The sequence below is a fragment of the Martes martes genome, assembly GCF_963455335.1.
Source record: "Martes martes genome assembly, chromosome: 4".
In the NCBI taxonomy this organism is placed as follows: Eukaryota; Metazoa; Chordata; class Mammalia; order Carnivora; family Mustelidae; genus Martes; species Martes martes.
The window spans coordinates 33,681,827-33,701,734 of NC_137891.1; the positions used below are offsets into that span (position 1 = coordinate 33,681,827).

Sequence of the window (19,908 nt, forward strand, 5' to 3'; positions counted from 1 at the left end):
TTATCAGTCCATGAACTGATAAATATATTAGGAGGTCAGCTCACGTACCATACAAATTATCTTTGTTCTCTGCAATTAGCAACATCATAAACTTCTGAGTTATGAGCCCAGGTAAAATCTCACCAAAATAAAAATTTATAAAGGTAAAATAAGTAGAAGGAGATAGGAACTGTAATGTTGCCTTGGGGCTTCCTAGGAATTTTCCCAAAAGGTGACATATGTGGATGTATTTCCTAAACTCTATATCATTAGAGCAAAAACTGTCTCCAGTTCCTAGGCAGAGGGTTAAATATATTAGAAATAATATATCTTGTGGTTTTTTGCATGCAAAGAATAAACATAAAATTAAGTTTCATGAGGATAAAATCCATGTCTATCTCATTCACTGTTGTATTCTCAGCAACTAATATTATGGCTGACCTAGGGTCAGAACTTAACATATTATTTCTTGAAGAGATGACTGAAGATTAATGTCATAAAAACACTTTTGAGGAAAACGTTGGCAATAGATTTCAAGAATCTTAATTTTTTTCTTTTCTTTCCTATTGTAATTTTACTTCTGAAAATTTATCCTGACAAAAGAATTTTGTCTGACCTAACAGAATATGTAAGAGTTATATTCAAGGATTTCCATGGCATCATTGTTTATAGCAATATAAATTAAGAACAAACAAGATGTCCCATAATAGCAAATTAAATTAAAATGATATAATAGCTCTTAAAATAATTTTAAGAAAAATATTTAAAGAAAAAATTTTCAAGAAAAAATGTACAATATGTGACTAAGTGAAAAAGCAGGTCTCAAAATACTATGCATAGATTTATTACTTTTGTTTAAAAAATTGTATGTATGTGAAAAGTTACATTTGAGTGGTGGGATTATAGGTGATTTTGATTTTTTAGTTACTTATCTGGACTCTCTAGATTTACCACAACAAGTAAGTATTATACTTATTAATGTTATCTTACTGGAACATACCCTTTCTAAGTCATAAGAAAGTGATAAAATGTACACATTTTAAATTACAATTACATGGACTTTAAACTAACACCATTTATAAATGGAAATCCTATGACTTTAAATCACTAATTATACCCTTAGAAGTAAAACTTTATGTCTATATTTCCCCCAAATATTTAAGTCTTACCTTTCTAGTATATTCATTTTGAAACATGATAAAAAATAGCTGAATTTGAAATTTGTCTAAATGCCTTTGCTATGCTCCTCCACCTTCCCCCACCCCTCCCCAGTCCAATTTCTGTAAGGCCTTGGGATTTCAAAGACAGTAACAAAATGGTACTTACTTACTATGAAAGTCTAACTTCCACTTCCACTCCCTCCTCCACCCACTGAAGCCAATATACACACACAAACACACACACATGCACGCACACACACATTTATGTACTGGCATCATACAGCCATGCTAAGTATTATTTAAAGATGGACTATCTGAATGGAGCCATAATAATTTAATAAATAAGGTTAATATTATCACTTTCTAAAGTGCTGGAAGAAAATACATATACATTTGTAACTATAAATGACAACATCTATGCTGTCAATACATGTAAAAGAGTAAGTAGAAAGATGCTACTTATATAGAAAATGAGAAAAGACCACTGTCTTCAAGTGAAAAAGTTCAATCTGTTTATGAGAGAAAGGAAAAGAAAATAATAAAGAGAAGAAATTCATTTTAGTAGGACATTTACAAGCTCCTAATAGTATCTCAACTTCTTTCTTGCATAATTTTTCTGTTATTGTCACTTTTGTGATGAAAATAGCTCCAGAATAGATATGTCTAATAACTATTACAATAATTTTAATGTTAACTCTGCTTATATTTCCTATGGCTTTTAATTAATAAAAATTCTTCAGTAAAAATCAAACACCTCCCCTACCCCCAAAAAATAAAAGGAGAAATTGCGTAGCTGATTAAAAAAAAAGCTTTTCCTATTGTTCTTAAAACAACAGCCCAAGAATAGTTTAGTTTTCAATTATAACATTTTTTATCCAAAATTCAATGTCTGGATTTTGAGAATCTAAATAGTTCTTAATACGTATAAAATTGCAAGTTTAGTAACTCATCAGCATTATATCTCTAAAATGCAACTGGATGAATTTAGATATTTTAATATTTTAAATAGTTTAAAAAGAGAATGGCAACTGAAGAAATTGATAAAAAGTGAGGACTCAAATTTGCAAAGCTCTTCTAATATAGGCAGAAAATGCCTAACTGAATTTTTAATTTTTATATAAAATGTTCAAGATTAGGGATCACTTACTATGAAATCACCAGTATACTCAGTTATCTATTATATATTTCCCCATTTACTCAGGTTTGGCTTGTGACCAAAGCTTTTCAAGTATCATAATACCTCAGCAATATTCATACCCCAATTATTTACTATGAAATTCATATCAAATTTCCTTAAACTTGAAAAGCAGGGAATGTATAAAATTTACTTTCACCTTAAATATACATCTTTGTACAATAAAGCAATCGGATTTCTCTCAAAGTCTAGGACAAATTATAGTCATTTTAATATATTGAGCAAAAATCATGACCTTGAATTTTGGAATAAAATTACTAAAGTAAAGGTTTTAGATATCCCCACAAATTCTCTCATTAAATTCCAGAAAATCTAATATACTCTAACAAGGAAACTCTATGCTAAATAATTAAAATTAAATTTCAATTAATCAAAACTACTAATAATGTGAAAACTGATGGTTAAAAGCACAATTACATTCTTAAAAGGAGTTGGTTTACAAAAAGCTATTGTCATATAGTAATAACAGTACTTGGTATTCCAAAAACAGAAATTAATGTAGTGATTACATACTGAAAGCTGTCCAGATAAGTATTGTGGAACATCCCTCAACATGCCTGGACTCATGGGAGAGGTAACGGAAATAGAAGGGCGATCCATTTTCTGAGATTCAAAAGAGCTAGAACCTGAAATGGCAATTATACATAAAGAACAATAATGATTACTCTTCCTTAGTATTTAATAATCTTTACCCTATCACTTTTAAATTATTTATTTATTTTAAGTCTTTATTTTATGTCTTTGTTTTAAAGTCACTTATCATTGTGAAATAAAAGTTAAAAATCTACTTTAATAGTATATTCTTAATTATTGTAGGATCCGATCACTTCTCATCGACTCCATTGCTACCACCAATGGCCTAAGTCACCAAATAAAATACTAAATATCAAAATAGTTTTCTCACTACTCTCTCTGCTTTCACCCTTGACTCCATTTAAACTATTTTCAACACAGTAGTCATATTTTAACATAAATCTCTCCTCAAAACCAACCTATGTAGTTCTGATTTCCCACAGAATAAAAGCCCAAAACGAAGTAGTAGACTTTACAGTGGTTCACAAATTCTATGCAATTCGGCTGCCATGTCTCCCCAGTCCTTCATCCTTCCCACTGCTCACTCTGGTGCAGCAATACTTGCCTCCTTGCTTTCTCCCGGCACACCCTAGGATTCCCTGCCTGAGACACACTGCACCACTTGGTCTCTGTACCTGGAAACCTTTTCCCCCAGATAGTCACTCTTCCAAAGCTTTGCTCCAATCACTTCCTTTTCAATATGGTCTCCCCTGATCAACAGACTTCAAATGGCAACCCATCTCCTCTCTCCTTTTAGAACACCCCTTACTCCATTCTCAATCAATCAAGAAACTTAGTTCACTGGAAAAAAGCCATTTGTTTAACACCTGAAATTGCACTCAAACACAAGTAATAAAAAGCATTTACATATTTAACATTACTTAAACTTATTTGTCTATTGTTCCATTACTACTCTGATGCCAAATCAGAACTACTATCCTATTTTCTAAAAAGAGAAATTAGGATATGATTCACTAGATTGTCCCAAGCATTCCCGCCACTTAATGAGGGTTAGTTTACAAAGTAGTAAATTTTAAAATTAGAAGAAATTAAGGAAGGAGGGGGTGAGACTTTTTGGAGAGATGGGTATGTTCATTATTTTTATTGTGATGCTGGTTTCATCTGTACGCCAAAACTTACCTCATTGTGTACTTCAGTGCAATTTATTATACTATACCTTAATAAAGCCATCTAAAAATACATAGTAGTTAAGACGGCGTGTTTAAAAAAAACTATCTTAAAATATTATAGAATTTTGTACTTTATCCCACAATAATATGAAATAATACTAAATTTTTCATTTATACAATAACTATGTATTTGATAATAAGATCATTCTATTTCTTACTTCATATTAATAGATAAAATACTTCATTTGACCCCTGGAAAATGACAATATTAGTATTTTCTTCTAGAATGAATGAGACTTACTGGACTCCAGTTGTGCATGTGTGCTATCAGGGATTCTAGGGATATCTCTGAAATGACAGAACAAGAAAACAAGAAATTGGTTCATCAATTAATGCAACTGCTATTTTTATGATCATCAATCAGTGTAAAATGAACAAAACTGTATGATAGTAGTGTTACATAAGTGAGAGAAAACAAGCCGTAGTACTTTATTGCTAATCAAAGTGTTCTGAACTAACTTCAACTACTTCAAAAGGAATGAACAGTCATATGATTTATAGCAGACTTATAAAAACATATTTCATTTTCTATGTGTTTTACTACATGACTGCCCATTCTAATAAATTTTTGAATTTAAGATAGGTTTTATGATATATTTGAATCCTATTCTATTCTTTAATCAACAAATATTGAGTTATAAATAATATATCACCACAAGAAAAATTTAAAGATTCAGATTGTGGGTGAAATTTTTTAAATGTATTAACTCCATTGAGGAAAAAATGCAAACAAGTTTTTCATTGGGACTTACCAATGGTAACTGAATTTATGCCAAAATATGGACATTTTTGTTGGAGATTTTCCAGGACTGATAGATTTTAATAGTAAAGGTCATTCAGAAAAATATATAAAAGAATATTTATGAATTTGAGATATTAAGCAAAAATATGATTAGAGGATACTTTAATACCAAGAAATATATTTGATTAATACACGAAGCTGATACACTGCAGTTTTACCATATTACAAAAGAAAAATGACAAAGTTCCAACTTCATGTGCCAGATTCATTACTTTGAAAGGAACATTTCAATAAAACTAAGTTACCAATGTAAGTCATTTTTCCAGCATAAAAAGAGATCAAAATAATATAGTCCAATCATTTCCTAAATGAATGACAACAGGGTATTGGTATTCTTCAACAAAAAAAAGAATTTCTATAGCTTCCACCCTCAAATACTCTTACCCCAAACTTGCACTTAATAATTTGCTGTCATTGTATATATTTTTTCTATAGCTTTTACTTAGTTATAGGTATATCTCTTATATTGGCTTAGAATATAAGCTTCTATAAGGGAAACACTGCTGTGATATTTAATGAGAAATTATCAGCATACAGTACAAAAGACTGTATTTATTGCCAACTTTTGGAAATTGCTAATTGAATCTAGAGGTAAAAAATTACAAAAGCCAAGGAGTACTTTGGTATTTGCTTATTTTTTGTCTGTTTCCTTAAACACATCATGTTGCTCCTTAAACTGTTCCCTCTGTTTAGGAACAGTGTGCCCTTGGGACCTCTCTTTCCTATGTTGAAATCTCCATTTTGAAAAAAATACGTAAAGTTCACTGACGCTTATTTTCACAATGCAGAGGACTACAGTTCATGAACTTTCTTCTAAAAGTAATAGTTACTATAGTCTCCTCCTACTATGCCTTTTGCTCCCTATTAAGCTAATACACAATAAAAATAATAAACACCTAAATATTTCTTCTTCTTCTATAATAACTGTGCATTCTAGCATGATCAGATAAAGAAATGGCATGATTTTTGGTGAGCTATTTTAGCAAAAAAGGAGAAAAAAAGCACTGTCCTCAAAACAGTAATTTTTATAGAGCAATCCAATTTTTAGATTGCACACTACAAATGTGCAATAGTAGTCAACTTATAAAGTATGTGCATAAAATGCACAGGCCAACTCACCCAATAGGCCTTGAAACAACGAGCTCCACTTGTGGTTCAGGTTTGGATTCCAGAATGATGTTATACACTTCTTCAAATGTGGCTCCTTGCAATAACCTTCCATTCCATTCTAATACTTCATCACCTAGAGTGTATTCCAGTAATGATAATCTTAGAAAGAAAACTAACCCGATAAAATGCCTTTGAAACCAAAGCACTCTTAAACTGCAATGGTTCAAAGAATAAAGTCACCGTCATGGAGTGCGACATACTGAGAACAGTTCCACTGGGATAAAATTTGATGATAAGGATGATTAGTATTTTTACCCAAAAGGACAAAGGTCTGAGGGATAAAACTACATAAAAGTTATCTCTGTGGTTTCTAAATAGGAATCTAATTCTAGAAATTATTAAAGTCTGTTAACTCTTTGAAAATTTTATGACTATATTCTAGGTTTGTCAATATCTATGCAACACACATGAGAGAGAGCACCAATGGGGTGGCCGGGGATGGGGGTGGCGGGGACAGAAGGAAAAGAAGCAGAATCCCTGCTGAGTGAGCAGGGAGCTCGATGCTATGCAGGGCTCAATCCCAGGACCCTGGGACCATGACCTGAGCCAAAGACAGACACTTAATCAACTGAGCCACCTAGGCGCCACTACAGTTTCTTATAAAAAAGGCTTAATACTTATCATCTTATCATATTCTCTTCAAGGCACTCAAGGATCTCTCCAATAGTATCCATTACCAAAGAGATAAGGAATCACACATTGTAGAAAATATGTATTTATCTATAATGTTTGTTTCCTAAACTGTTGGAATTTTTTAAAAAATGAAGCCTTATGGGAAGCAAAATAGATTAATACTAGATACACAATAAGAATATCCATCAGCCAAAAGAATCAGTAAATATAAAAATCTTTTTATCTAATGTGACTCAAGAAATAATAGTTACATTTTCCATTAAGAATAGAGATTTTTTTATTTAAGTTAAAAATGAGTTCCTGGTTTTTGGTCAAATCATTTCTAAGTGAGGATGACTTTTTCATAACTACTTGAGTTTAACAGTTTAAATATAAATAATCAAAGATAGAAACCTACCTGGTCTAAGATGTCCTACAGTATCAGCTAAACTTCCTTTTTTTACTTTGGTAATAAAAGCACAAAGCCGACCTGATTCAGTCATCTTTCCTCCTACAACCTTTTAAAAGAGAAAAGTGTTAAAACAGGCATATTGTTCAAAGGAACATAGTTGAAGATTCAAGTAAAAAATAACTAGACAATTTGTAGCTTTTAAAACTATAATATTCTAAAAATAATTTTTAATAATACAGTGTTATTAGAAACTGACTACATGTTCCATGAGTGGACTTTTTTTTACATATTCTAAAATTTTCACAATTATTTGTAAAAAAAAATCACATACCTTAGAAAGAATTTAATAAACTGTAATTTCTCTCAGAATTGTTTTTATCATTTCCAAAAACATGCTATTATAGTATTATATAATTATATTAATGTTCCTAGTTATAGATTTCAAATATCTTAATCACATAAATATTTGTTACTTTGACTACAGTTAAGATAACCCACCAAAATTCCATTATTTAGTAATCTCTCAGACTCATTGATTAATGTAAGTGATAGTGATAGAGTTTCTCTAAGAAAATTACAAAATGTACTTAATCTCATTATAACTCATGTAAACTTTGGGCCATTTACATTCCAATTTTTCTATTTTTATATTTCTATTAATACATATCTTTTAGAAAGAGGAAAAATAAATATTAGCAATTATGCTGTGGAGTCATATGGATACCTGTAAGACTGGCCTCTTACAAAATTAATGCTTGTGATCAACTACCATTCAAGCAATATATCAACTGTATAGCATGTTAAGCAAATAATAGTAATTAACTTCATTACTAATTTTTTTTCTCTAAATTGAGTGAATGTTATCTGAATTTTAAAAAATCACTGGCTTTTTCTATGTTATTTATTCCTAAGTTGGAATATTTTAAAACTTTCTTGGCTTGATAAACTTTAATAATAATAATTAATGATACTTTATACTATCATTATTCTTAAAATCTTACAGTGTGCTAGCTACTGTGCTAAATGCTTTTATATTGCTTTATTTAAGTTTATTATAATAATTCAATAAGCATTATTATCTCCATTTTATAGATGAGCAATCTGAGGCTAACAGAAGTTTAGTTGCCCCATGTCATGTTGCCATTAATGACTTATTTGGGATTCAAACCAAGACTTCCTGACCTCTACTTTTTACTGCTCTAACACTCTGTTGGACAGATCTGGATTTAAATCTCACCTCCATCATCATCTTTGTGACCGTGGGCAAGTTATGACACTTCTCTAAACCTATTTCTCATCTGCTGCGTTAAATAATCTGATACAAGTAAAATGCTCAGATAAGGGCCAGCTATGGGGCAGCCACCCAATAAATATTAGTTGGCCAATTCCACTTACACCCAAAGTTTTCTAATATCTCACTATATTCTATAGGACAACTTCCATGGCCGTTGCTTAACTCTAAAAACCATTTACTCTTTTTTCACTTCAGTTGTTAATTCACCGTACAGACGAACAACAATAACAACAAACCAACAACAACAATAAAAAAATAAAAAATAAAAAAAATCACAGAGTTCTATTTGATCTACTTACCAAATAACTACCTGGTATTTTACAGTCAAATATAAATTAATATTTATAGTAAATCTCCTAACATAAGTATTTTTGAGTTTCCAGACTTTAAACAGTATTCTCTTTCTCCTACACACAAATACACACACGCCCACATTTTCCTACGCTTAAACAAAAATTACATTCTGATTGTTAAACAACAAAATTCAACCAACTAAATTTGAAGATCTAATTGGCTTTATTAAGTGATTCATGAATTGGGCAGCATCTCATCTAGCAAGCTGAAGACAGCTCTGCTGAGCTCAACAAAAGAAAGGTTTTCAAAGGCAGAGAAAAGGCATTAAAATATATATATATATGATATATATATATATCATATATATATATGAAAAAAGAATTTATTAGCAAGGAATGCACTGTTAAGGCAAGACTGCCCTCCAAAAGGGGGACTATCAATAAATTTCCTAGTACTGACCAGGAAATTCCACGTTGACTGGACAGAGGTTACACTACTGGGGGGCTAAAACTGTGTTAAGCTAGGGATTAAGTTTTGTTTTACTGACATGGGGCCTTAACCTAAGTGATGCTATTTGAGGCCTGTGGTTTTCCTTTAAACACTGTGTCATAAATATATACATTCCCAAGTTTGCATATTTAGTAATTGATTAAAGCCATTGTTTTAATAGCGTATAAACACAGATACAGACTTAAAGGACAAACTGTATAAATAAAATAAGTTTGAGAGCTGTATTCAGGATTCAAGCATATCACTCGAGTTTATTTTCCAAAATCATATATTTAAGAATTACTGCGGAATAAGTAATACTTGAAAATGAAAAGGTTTGGGGTAATGAGTGCAAATACTTGGGAATTCTTGGAAACGGGAAAAAAAAAACACCACCACCAAGTTAGCATAAATTGGAAAGAGTTGTTAAATTTTTGGTTTTTTCATAAATCAGTAAGGAGTGGAGAGCCAGAATCTCGTATTTCATCACATACCTTCAAGCCAAGCATCGCTCCTGAATCTCGAGGCACACTTCCATCTTTTAGACGCTTGTTTAACAAAATGCGACCAATTAAACGATCTCCATCTTTAGATGGCTGCCACGTCACAGGGTGCTGACATATTACATCAACAAACAAAAAAATTAATTTTCTTTTATGATAAATGACCCCTTGTTGTACAATGTATCTAAACTCCAGATTTCCAAAGTGTTATGATTACACAAACCAGTTTGCATTTAACACACTGATCAAAAGGGCTTACTATATTATGCAGACGCTCAATTTTATAATCTCAAGATTTTTCGAAATCCAATTACTGCAAATTCTTACAGTGCCCTGACACATTACTGCAGTTATATTGTTCTATGAAATCTGAGAAATCTTGAAAATATATGCAAACTACCTATACACGGAAGATTAATTAAAAATTCACATGACAGAAAAGATAGATTGAAATTCTATGAGGTTAGATTCATTTAAAATGATATTTTAATATTCAAACACTACTGGAGATTTTGAAAGGCTTAATTACAGTAAAAGTTAAAAGGTAAAATTATAGAAACACATCAAATTTGAACCTATGGTAGGGGCTTCTTTGAAATAGGTTTCTAGATTAAAATTATAAAAATACACAAGCCCCAGTAACTTTTCAGTTGAATCTGCATGAGAGAAAGAGACCTAATTCGAAGGTGAGGCTAGTTTATATTTCTCACTTTTCGTAGGTTCATTGATTCTTTCGGGTCTTTAATCTATTTAGTAAATTAAGTTTATTAGATAATTCATGGTATATCCACTGTTAAATAAGCTTGAAAATATTAGGAGTTTATCTCTTTCTCAGGGCAGAGCCAAGCCCTTTAAAAATCATGACACCATCCATTATAAATTGTATGTCAAATAACAAAGTAAACGATTTGTGTAATCACAGTTTCATAGTCATCTAAAAGTAACATGCACATCTTCATGCAAAATTTGGCAAGCAAAAGACAAGTTTCAATCAATCTATATGGTAAAAAGATTTCAAAAGTCTCACTATTCTAAAAGCAAAAATAATAAATACCAAAGCAGATGGCAATGGTTCTAGTACTAATTAATACTACATTAAAATGCTATGACAATAAAACAAAAGAGCAAAATGACAGTGAAAGGGAAAAAAGAAAAACAACTTTTTCTGTGCAAACAGACCCAATTATCTCCCTTTTGCCTGGGATTGAAACTATTAATAATTTAATTTTCATCCCAAGGAAAATATATGCAAGCAATCAAATAAGCCAATCCAAAAATTCTTTATATTTGTGGTTTATGAAAACATCACAAAGTTCTCTCATGCGACCATAGACAAAGCATTCCTTTGTTCCTAATTTTTTATTTCATTTACTTATTTTTTGGTATGCCGTCAAACAACAAAAACAGCAAAGCAAGCAAGAAGTATTTTGGTTTGTTTGTTTGTTTTGGTTTTGTTTTTCTTTTCTGCACCTTAAGAAATGCTACATTGACCCTTGAAATGCCCTGTCCTTTTATTATGTTCTGTTTGAATGAGTGACAGAGAGCAAACGAAGACCAAATGAGCAGGTTAAAAGGCAGGCTCCACAATGTCAGTACCTTATCACTATGGCTATGCTCCTCGTTAAGGGTTGTGCTACTACAGGTATCTACCCCAGAGTCCTTAATCTGAGGCTCAGACCATTCCAAGTCCTCTTCCAAAGAGTGGCCACCAAAGTACATCATTTTCTTTTGTCTCTCAGACCTGGTGTTAGAGTCCGACAAAACTGCCTGCTCACTAGTTTTTCTTTTTCCCTTTTGACTGTCCCCTACAGGTGTGGGATAAAAATAAAACAAAAATAATAATAATAAAAAAAAAGATACAAAAAAGAAAACATGCAAAGGTGTAAATAAAAAAGGAAAAGTGAAATGAAAAACGAAAATTAAATAGTAAGGCTCCACATGTCTCACCAAAGACATTGGGGATGCCTCACTGCTATGCCAAGACGTATGGTCCAACCAGTTGTAATCCATGTCTCCTGTGAGAGTCAGACAGACAAAGAGTGCAGTAAAGGAGACAGCGAAAGAAAGGACAGACAAAGACATTATAAACATTTTAAACTACGTGATCCTGTCTGGTTTCAAGAACTTTGTCTGCAGCACTCACTATATATACCAAGAGAAAGCTAAGATTCCAAATGAGCCAAATTTATAGAATGTAGAATATAAAGTTTATGTACTCTAGATGGATCCTACAGATCAAAAGTTCTGAAAGAAGAGAAAAGGCTAATAATAAACAGGAATAAAAATGAAAAAAATTATATATTTCAAAAAAGAAAAAGACTACCCACTGTGTCTGTTATTCATGCTATTTTTTTCCATGCTGGCCTACAGACATGAGTTTGTTCTCCAAAGGTTAAGGAACATTAAAAAAAAAAAAAAAAACACCAAAAACCAAGTAATTAAATGTTGTTTCTGGAATGTAGTATGATATTCTTTATAATGTTGAAACCTCCACCCAAAAAACCGGGGTGGTTTAAAAAAGAAGAATTGGTTACACAAAAGATTAATTTTGTATGAAAATGAAAAAAACAGGGTCACTGAATTTCTATTAGTAAAAATGAAATCAACTTTACTTAAATATCAGGAATTACTTAAAATTACTTTGAAATTATTTCTCAAATTTTTTGCAGAAATTGCATTCTCATAAAAGGTATACTTTTATAATAATTTTGTCAGACAATGTATATAATTGGCAACTAAGAAGGAATATCCATTTCCCAGATGTATGTGCTTCTTATTCCCCTTACATTTAAAAAAAATTCTTTTTATTCTATATGTGTACATATGCATCTTTTTAAGCTCTAGTTGTATTTTCTTTTTCTTAAAAATATTTACTAAATACCTTCCATTTGCTATGTATTGTGCTAAGCTCTAGCGTAAGGACTAAAACAGTGAGACACAGAACAGAGTGAAGATAAACACAATAAATAAATCATGAATGTCATACAGGAGAGTATACTACCAGAGAATATAATAAGTGCAAAGGGCAGAACTCTCAAAACACCATGAAACAGTATAGTAAGAGCTAATGCAGATTTTGGGGTCAGCAATGACCTTAAAGAAATGATCTTTAAAATGAGAAATGAAATATGTGGCCTAAAGGCAAGGAGACAGGCAGACAGAAAGTGCAGGTAAGAACATCCCAGGAAGAAGCGAAAACAGGGTATTATAGAACAACCAATGGAACACCAGTGTGTCTGAACCAAAACGAATTCTAAATGAGGTGAGACAGCGCAAACCAGCTTAGAGAGGACTTTTTATGCTGTATTAAAGATTGTGGATTTCATTCACTTAAGGATTTTAAGCAAGATGTTGATATGAACTGATTTACATTTTAAAAAGATGAATCTAAGTACTAACTCAAATTGGGTTGGAAGACACCAAGGTTAATAGGCATTTGCAATAACCCATGGGACAGGTAATTATGGCTGGAACAAAGGTGACAGCAACAAATAAGGTAAGAAAAAAGGGAACTGAGAGATGTTTTGGAGGTAGAAATAAGAGAATTAAGAAAGACTGAAGGGGGCACCTTAAATGGCTTAGTCAGTAGAGCATGTGACTCTTGATCTCAGTGTCATGAGTTTGAGCCCTATGTTGGGTGTAGATATTACTTTAAAAAAAAAAAAAAGAAACTAAGAAAGACTGAAAGAGTCAAGGATAAATCCCAAGTTTCTGGCATTAACAACTGGATGGAAAGAAAGACTACTTATGAGATAGAAAAAGCTGGAGGAAGAGCACTTTTTATTAGAAAGGGGTAGGAAGGAAATATCTATTTATAGAATCTAAGATGTCATTGACTATAAAATTCACATATATTAAAATGATAGAAATATGCATCTTAGAATTGTTAAGTATGGTGATTGATTTTAGATGTATTTTTCAAAATATTTATAAGTTATTCAAGTAGGCATATAAAAAATCAATTTGTTAAGCTATAACAAAGAAAAGTCCAACCTGCAGACATAAACTGGAATTACCAGCATGCAGATAGGACTAAGTGGATCACTTAGAAACAGAAGGTAAAGTAAGATATGAAGAGAAGCCCGATTGCATTCTAACATTTAGAATTTGGATTGAGAAAAAGAGAGGCTGAAGAGCAGGCCAGAAAGAAAAGAAGGAGGGAGGGAGATAGATTTCTCCAAGCCAAACAGAAGGGAGTTTCCTTAGCAGGAGGAGAAAGTAACTATGGTGAATGATTTCTGTATAGTAGGTAAGATAAGGAACTGAAAAGTTTGCATTTGATTTGGCAACATGAAGCTCAGAGGATGTTAGAGAAAACACTTAGGATAGAATAATGAAAATTAAAATCTGTTCAAGTAACTGAAGAATCAAAGGGAGACAAGGAAGTAGAAAAATTGTGTGTAGACAAATGGTTCACATGCTAAATGGCATAAGCCACATCACCCCGGGACTTGTTAGAAGTGCCAGATTGTCAGGCACCAGCCGAGACTTAAGTAATCAGAAATTCTGTGGATAAGGCCTAGCAATCTGTTTTTTAACAACCCACCAGGTGATTACGATCTCAATAATGTTTGAAAACCACTAGAGATAATACTCGTAAGAAGTTTATTTGTGAAGAATGATGAAGTTGGGCTATCTAATGTACACAGAATTCACTTGGTAGGGAAAAATATTCTTTTTTTTTTTTTTTTAAAGATTTTATTTATTTATTTGTCAGAGAGAGAGAGAGAGAGAGAGAGAGAGATCGAGAGCGAGCACAGGCAGACAGAGTGGCAGAGGGAGAAGCAGGCTCCCCGAGGAGCAAGGAGCCCGATGTAGGACTCGATCCCAGGACGCTGGGATCATGACCTGAGCCGAAGGCAGCCGCTTAACCAACTGAGCCACCCAGGCGTCCCGGGAAAAATATTCTTTAATCTACAAAATAGAGAAGTGCTTCCTCCTCTTTCTCACGGCACAAATTGACAATTTTAAATTTATGGCTACCCAAAAAGTTAAGAGTATTTATATCTCAGAAAACCCTTTGAAAATATAACATTGCTTCATACAAAAGCACTGATAAATCCCCAAACTGAATTAAACAAAGTGTAGAAACCCTAAATGAAAATTCTTGGCTGGTTTATGTGAAGGTATGAAAACACAGCTCATAATCTCTCTTTCTCCCAATGTCTACAACCTACCAAAAAAGGCAGAAACGAAGTTCTTTCCTGAGTAAATAAAGGATAAGCTGTTTAACCATTTGAAGCCAAAGCAAAATATCTGACTGACCAAAAAAAAAAAAATAGTGTTATATATGGTAGGTAGCCAGTAAACATTTGTTGAATGAGTAAAAAAATAGAAATACTTAAGAATTAGATAAAGTAATCAATGTAAATCATACAGAAAATAGTCCTCAACCACTAGGACTGTTAGTATTAATATTCTTATTTTGTATAGCTTCAAAGGGCAGAACTAAGATAATAAAATATTCTTCCCTTAGTAACATTTCAAAAATGTATCATTAGGCTTTCCAGTTCCAGAACAAGAAAAAGAAGACATAGAAAGAACCTAATAGAAATTTTAAAATTGAAAAATACTGAAATTTAAAAAGCAAATGGATGAGCTCAACTGTAGAATGCAGAAAACAGAGGAATAACTCAATGAACTTGAAAATAGAACAGAATACAAATCACTCAATCTGAAAAAAAAGTAGACTCATAAAATAAAATAAAATAATAAAATAAAATAAAAATAAATAAAATAAGTGAGGCCTCAGGAGCTTGAAGAATTATAACAAAAGATCTAAAATTCATGTCTTTGTAGTCCCAGAAGGAGAGGAAAGAAAATCTAAGGTTGAAAAAGTATTTAAAGAAATAGTGACTGAAAAGTTCCCAAATTTTTTAAAACATGTAAGCTGAGCCTACTGATTCAAAAACTACATTAATCCCCAAACAAGAAACACTCAAAGAAATCTGTGCCAAGACACACCGTAATCAAACTAAAACCTAAAGACAAACTGTCTTGAAAGCAGCAAGAGAAAAACAACACCTTACCTAAAGAGGGAAAACAATTCGAATGACAGTGGATTTCTGATCAGAAACCTTGGAGGCCAGAAGAAAATGGAACAATATTTTTAATTGCTGAAATAAAAGAATGTCAACCCTGAATTCTAAACATGATAAATTATGTCTCAAAAATGAATGAGAAATAAAGATATTCCCAGACAAAAGAAAACTAAGAGAATTTGTCACCGACAGACCTACCCTAAAAGAATGACTAAAGAAAAGTTCTGGAAACAAAAATAAGCAAAAAAAAGAGGAAACCTGGAAATATTGAAAAGGAATAAAGAACATGGTAAGCAAAAATATGGGTAAATACAACAGACTTTTCTTTTCCTCTTGAGCTTTCTAAATTAAGTTTGGTGTCTGAAACAAAAAGTATACATTGTCTGATGTGCTTTTTGATATGTATAGAAGAAGTATTCAAGAAAATTACATTAGAAACAGGGAAAGGCAAAGGAACTTAAGGTATGTAAGGTTTCTCCACTTCACTCTAGTAAAATGTAAACACCAGTAGGATGTGATGTGCATATGTAATATATTACCCAGAGCAACCACTTAAAAAATGTATCTTTGCAAGGAAATACACTCGAAAAATATTACAGATGAATCAAAATGCAACTCTTAAAAAATGTTCAAATAACCCACTGGAAGGCAGGAAAAAGAAAACAGAGAAATAAAAATCAGAGGAAACAGAATACAAAGAAAGAAAATGGCAAACAACAACAAAAAAATGCAGACCAAAATCCCTCACGAACACAGAAATACTTAACAAAATATTAGCAAATAGAATTCAGCAATATATAAAAAGTATTATACACTCTGATCAAATGGGGTTTATTGCTGGAATGCCAGGATGACTGAATATTGAAAGTCAATGCAACCTATCATATTCACAAACTAAAAGAGAAAAATCACACGATCCTATTCATCGATGCAGGAAAAAAAATCCTGATAAAAAATAAAAATCTCTCAAAAAACAAGGAATATAAAACTTGCTCAAATAAATTATCAACCAAAAACCTATAGCTAGGATCATACTTAGTGGTAAAATGCTAAATTCTCTACATGAAGAGAAATTTCACCAAAAAGAATATCTTTATTTGTAATAGCTAGAAAGTAGAAACAACCAAAATATCTTTCAATAGGCAAATGACCAAACAAACTGTGGTATATCCATACCATTGAATACTACTCAGTAATAAAAAAGAAAAAACTACTTATACATACAACATAGATGGACCTCAAGGGCAATATGCAAAATGGGAAAAAAAGTCACAAAATGTTACATACCATATGATTTCATTCATACAATATTCTCTAAATAATAAAATTATAGAGATGAAAAATAAATTAGTGGTTAGCAGAGGTTAGGGATGAGCAGGGGGAGGAAAAATGTTACTACAAAGGAGTAACATAACAAAGATCATTGTGGTGGTATAGCAGTTCTGTATCTTTATAAAGCAGGGGTTTATAAATCCATATATGTGATGTCATAAAACTATGTAAACTATATAAATTGATGTCAATTTCCTGGTTTTGATATTGTACTATAATTATACAAGATGAAATCATTGAAGGACATGAGGCAAAGGGCACACAGGATCTCTGTGTACTATCTTTGCAACTTCTTACAATTCAAAGAAAAGGCTAGAGTACCACTTGTCAGCATGACTTAGAGAAAATCAATGCTTCAGTTAGGAAGTTACACAAAAAGCACACTAAATTTTAGGTAACTCTGATAGTCAATGATTCTATTACTATAAGTTAACCATACATAAGTATGAAACCTGATCAAAAATAGTAAACAAAGACTCACATCTTAGGCTAAGATTTTTTCTTTCACTTACCTCTACTGTAAAACACAAACTAATCCAACACTGTGGGGGTGGGGGGGTGGGGGGGGTGTGTTCTGTGTTGAATACATAGAGAAAAAAGGTCAAATATTCTATTTATTACACTTTTTTCTAAATCACTGAGTGCAAGAGTTTTTATTAACTGTTTGTCATTGTTTTCACTACTTTAGATTAACACAGGTTTTACAATTAAATTGCATATTATATAAAAGTATTATTTAATATCCTCATTTTTAAATTTAACCAAATTGTAAGGTCACAGCATGTGGTGACAAAGAATTTTGTAGCTAGAGCCATAAAACCTATGCTAAAGTATCTGTTTCATTCTTTATTAATTTTAGGACTTGGGCAAGTCAAGTAATACATTAGGCCTCATTTCCTCATCCATATAAAAAGAGGTTAATTGTGATATCTCACAGATTGTTGAGAGGTTTAAATATGATAATGGTAATGAAAGTTTCTGCAAATTGTAGAGTCATCCCCATTTGACAGTATCATCATCATTTTCAAAATGAAATAATTAAACATTCTAAAATAGATAGGGAAAATTCATTTATAATCTTTTATTTTTCCTCTCATTTCTCTTCCTGATATTTTGCCCTCCTCTTCAACTTGTCAAACTATAAATGTTGGCATTTCCCAACCTGGAACACTGATTCTGCAAAATGTTAATAGGTCAAGTAATATAAAGGTTCTCTAGTCAAGTTCGGGAAACTCTAGATTTAATGTAATTAAATAGATTTCTGGAGTGGAGTCCTTCTCACATAGTAATGACAATATGTTTCTTTACAAGAATTATATAACATAGTTTCTACAAACCTAATTCCAATACTAACCCTTCTAATGGAGCAAGTGTTTCAGGAAACTGTATTTTGAGATATAACGCCAAAACCTTCCTGGAGGGTCATTTTTCTTCATAAAGCAATGGTTAAAACTGATAATAAGGTATAAGTATTTCCCCCCCCCCCATAAAGAAAATGTTCAGTATTAAAGGAAACTCAAAATTAAAAAAAAAAAAAGTTACATAGAGTGAATATTCTTCTCTAAGGCAATGGTTTTCCAACTATGTTCCATGGAGTTGCTTCAGAAACAACTGTTAGGGTGTACATGGAAAACTGATTCTAAGGTGGTACCCCATTATCCCCACCTTGTGGTGGTCACACTTTTGCTCCTAATTAAGGTGGAAAAATGACAAGGTGATGGTATGTCACTCCCATGATAACATTAGCAAGACTGCAGAGCTAGTCAATTTGCTCTAGAGATTTTCTTTGGTAGTTTGATGACGTAAGCAGCCATGAGAAGCCCATGTGCCAAGGAACAGCAGGCTGTGTTCAGGAACTGTGGGTACCATCTAGGAATTTTGGTAGTATCCAGTCACAAGAATACTGTTGACAATTTCACTGAACTTGGAATCAGATTCTTCCTTGGTTGAGCCTCCAGATAAGAACACAGCCCAGCCAATACCCTTATTGTAGCTTTGAGACTCTAGGCAGAGTGCACAGCTAAGCTATGCTGAAACTCCTGAATAACAGAAATTATAAGATAGCAAATACGTGTTGTTTTAAACCACTAGGTTTATGGTAATTTGTTCCTCATACACTGCCAGACTCCAAAGCAGCAAATTTTAAAGATATGGACCAAAACATAAAAATCAGTAGACCTAAAGGGCCAGATAGATTCTTTAGACCAAGTTTCAACCTCCGAACCAAAACCAAGCTACTCAAAATACATTAGCACTTTAAAGAGAAAGATAAACACTATTCATAATTAGCGTGTTGGTTTTTTTTTTTAAAATCTTGCTCCTTTGGTGCTATTACTATATTCCTCTTTAATAACACGTGATTTTAGTCAATTTTAGTAAATCACATGTTATTAAAGAAGAATATATGATAACACAATGATGGTATATATTACATCCATTAGAATTCATTTCAATTATTGCACAGTGTAAAACTGTTCTTAGGTTCTGTGGATACAAATAGGACCTCAAGAAACTCACATTCTAGAAAGATAGGTAAAATATATAACACAGCATAACATAGTGAAAACATAACTTTATATAATATACATCATTGTGTTCTATTTCATTTCATCTAAGTTGCTATCAATTATAATATATACCATTATTTCATGTATCACTAAAAAAAAGTTACCATTAAACAATAAGCATTTAATGGTAAGAATTATCTCTAGTCCTAAGATAGTATAATGTGGAAAAATTTGCTTCTTTGAATCAAAATTGTGGCATTTCATGAAAAAATTATTGATTATTCAGAAAAAGAAGAGATTAATACTTAGGAAATGTTTATAGGTGATATTTAAACTGTACCTTGAGAGAGAGAGT

At 32.0% G+C, this 19,908-nt stretch overlaps 1 protein-coding gene across 28 annotated transcripts in view; it reads right to left on the bottom strand.

Moving 5' to 3' along the window:
• The window catches only part of RIMS2 (regulating synaptic membrane exocytosis 2), a gene marked incomplete at its 5' end in the record, with an annotated part of 588,318 nt that overhangs the window by 277,432 nt on the left and 290,978 nt on the right, over positions 1-19,908 (bottom strand). For 16 of the 28 annotated variants that reach the window (XM_080803098.1, XM_080803093.1, XM_080803114.1 and 13 more), the window contains 6 exons: positions 2,848-2,960; positions 4,339-4,385; positions 6,019-6,142; positions 7,100-7,199; positions 9,665-9,784; positions 11,621-11,688. In XM_080803098.1, the coding sequence (XP_080659224.1) occupies positions 2,848-2,960; positions 4,339-4,385; positions 6,019-6,142; positions 7,100-7,199; positions 9,665-9,784; positions 11,621-11,688 (572 nt within the window). Of the gene's footprint in view, positions 1-2,847; positions 2,961-4,338; positions 4,386-6,018; positions 6,143-7,099; positions 7,200-9,664; positions 9,785-11,269; positions 11,479-11,620; positions 11,689-19,908 lie in introns of all 28 variants that reach the window. The other 12 variants (XM_080803094.1, XM_080803113.1, XM_080803090.1 and 9 more) reach the window with 1 other exon arrangement.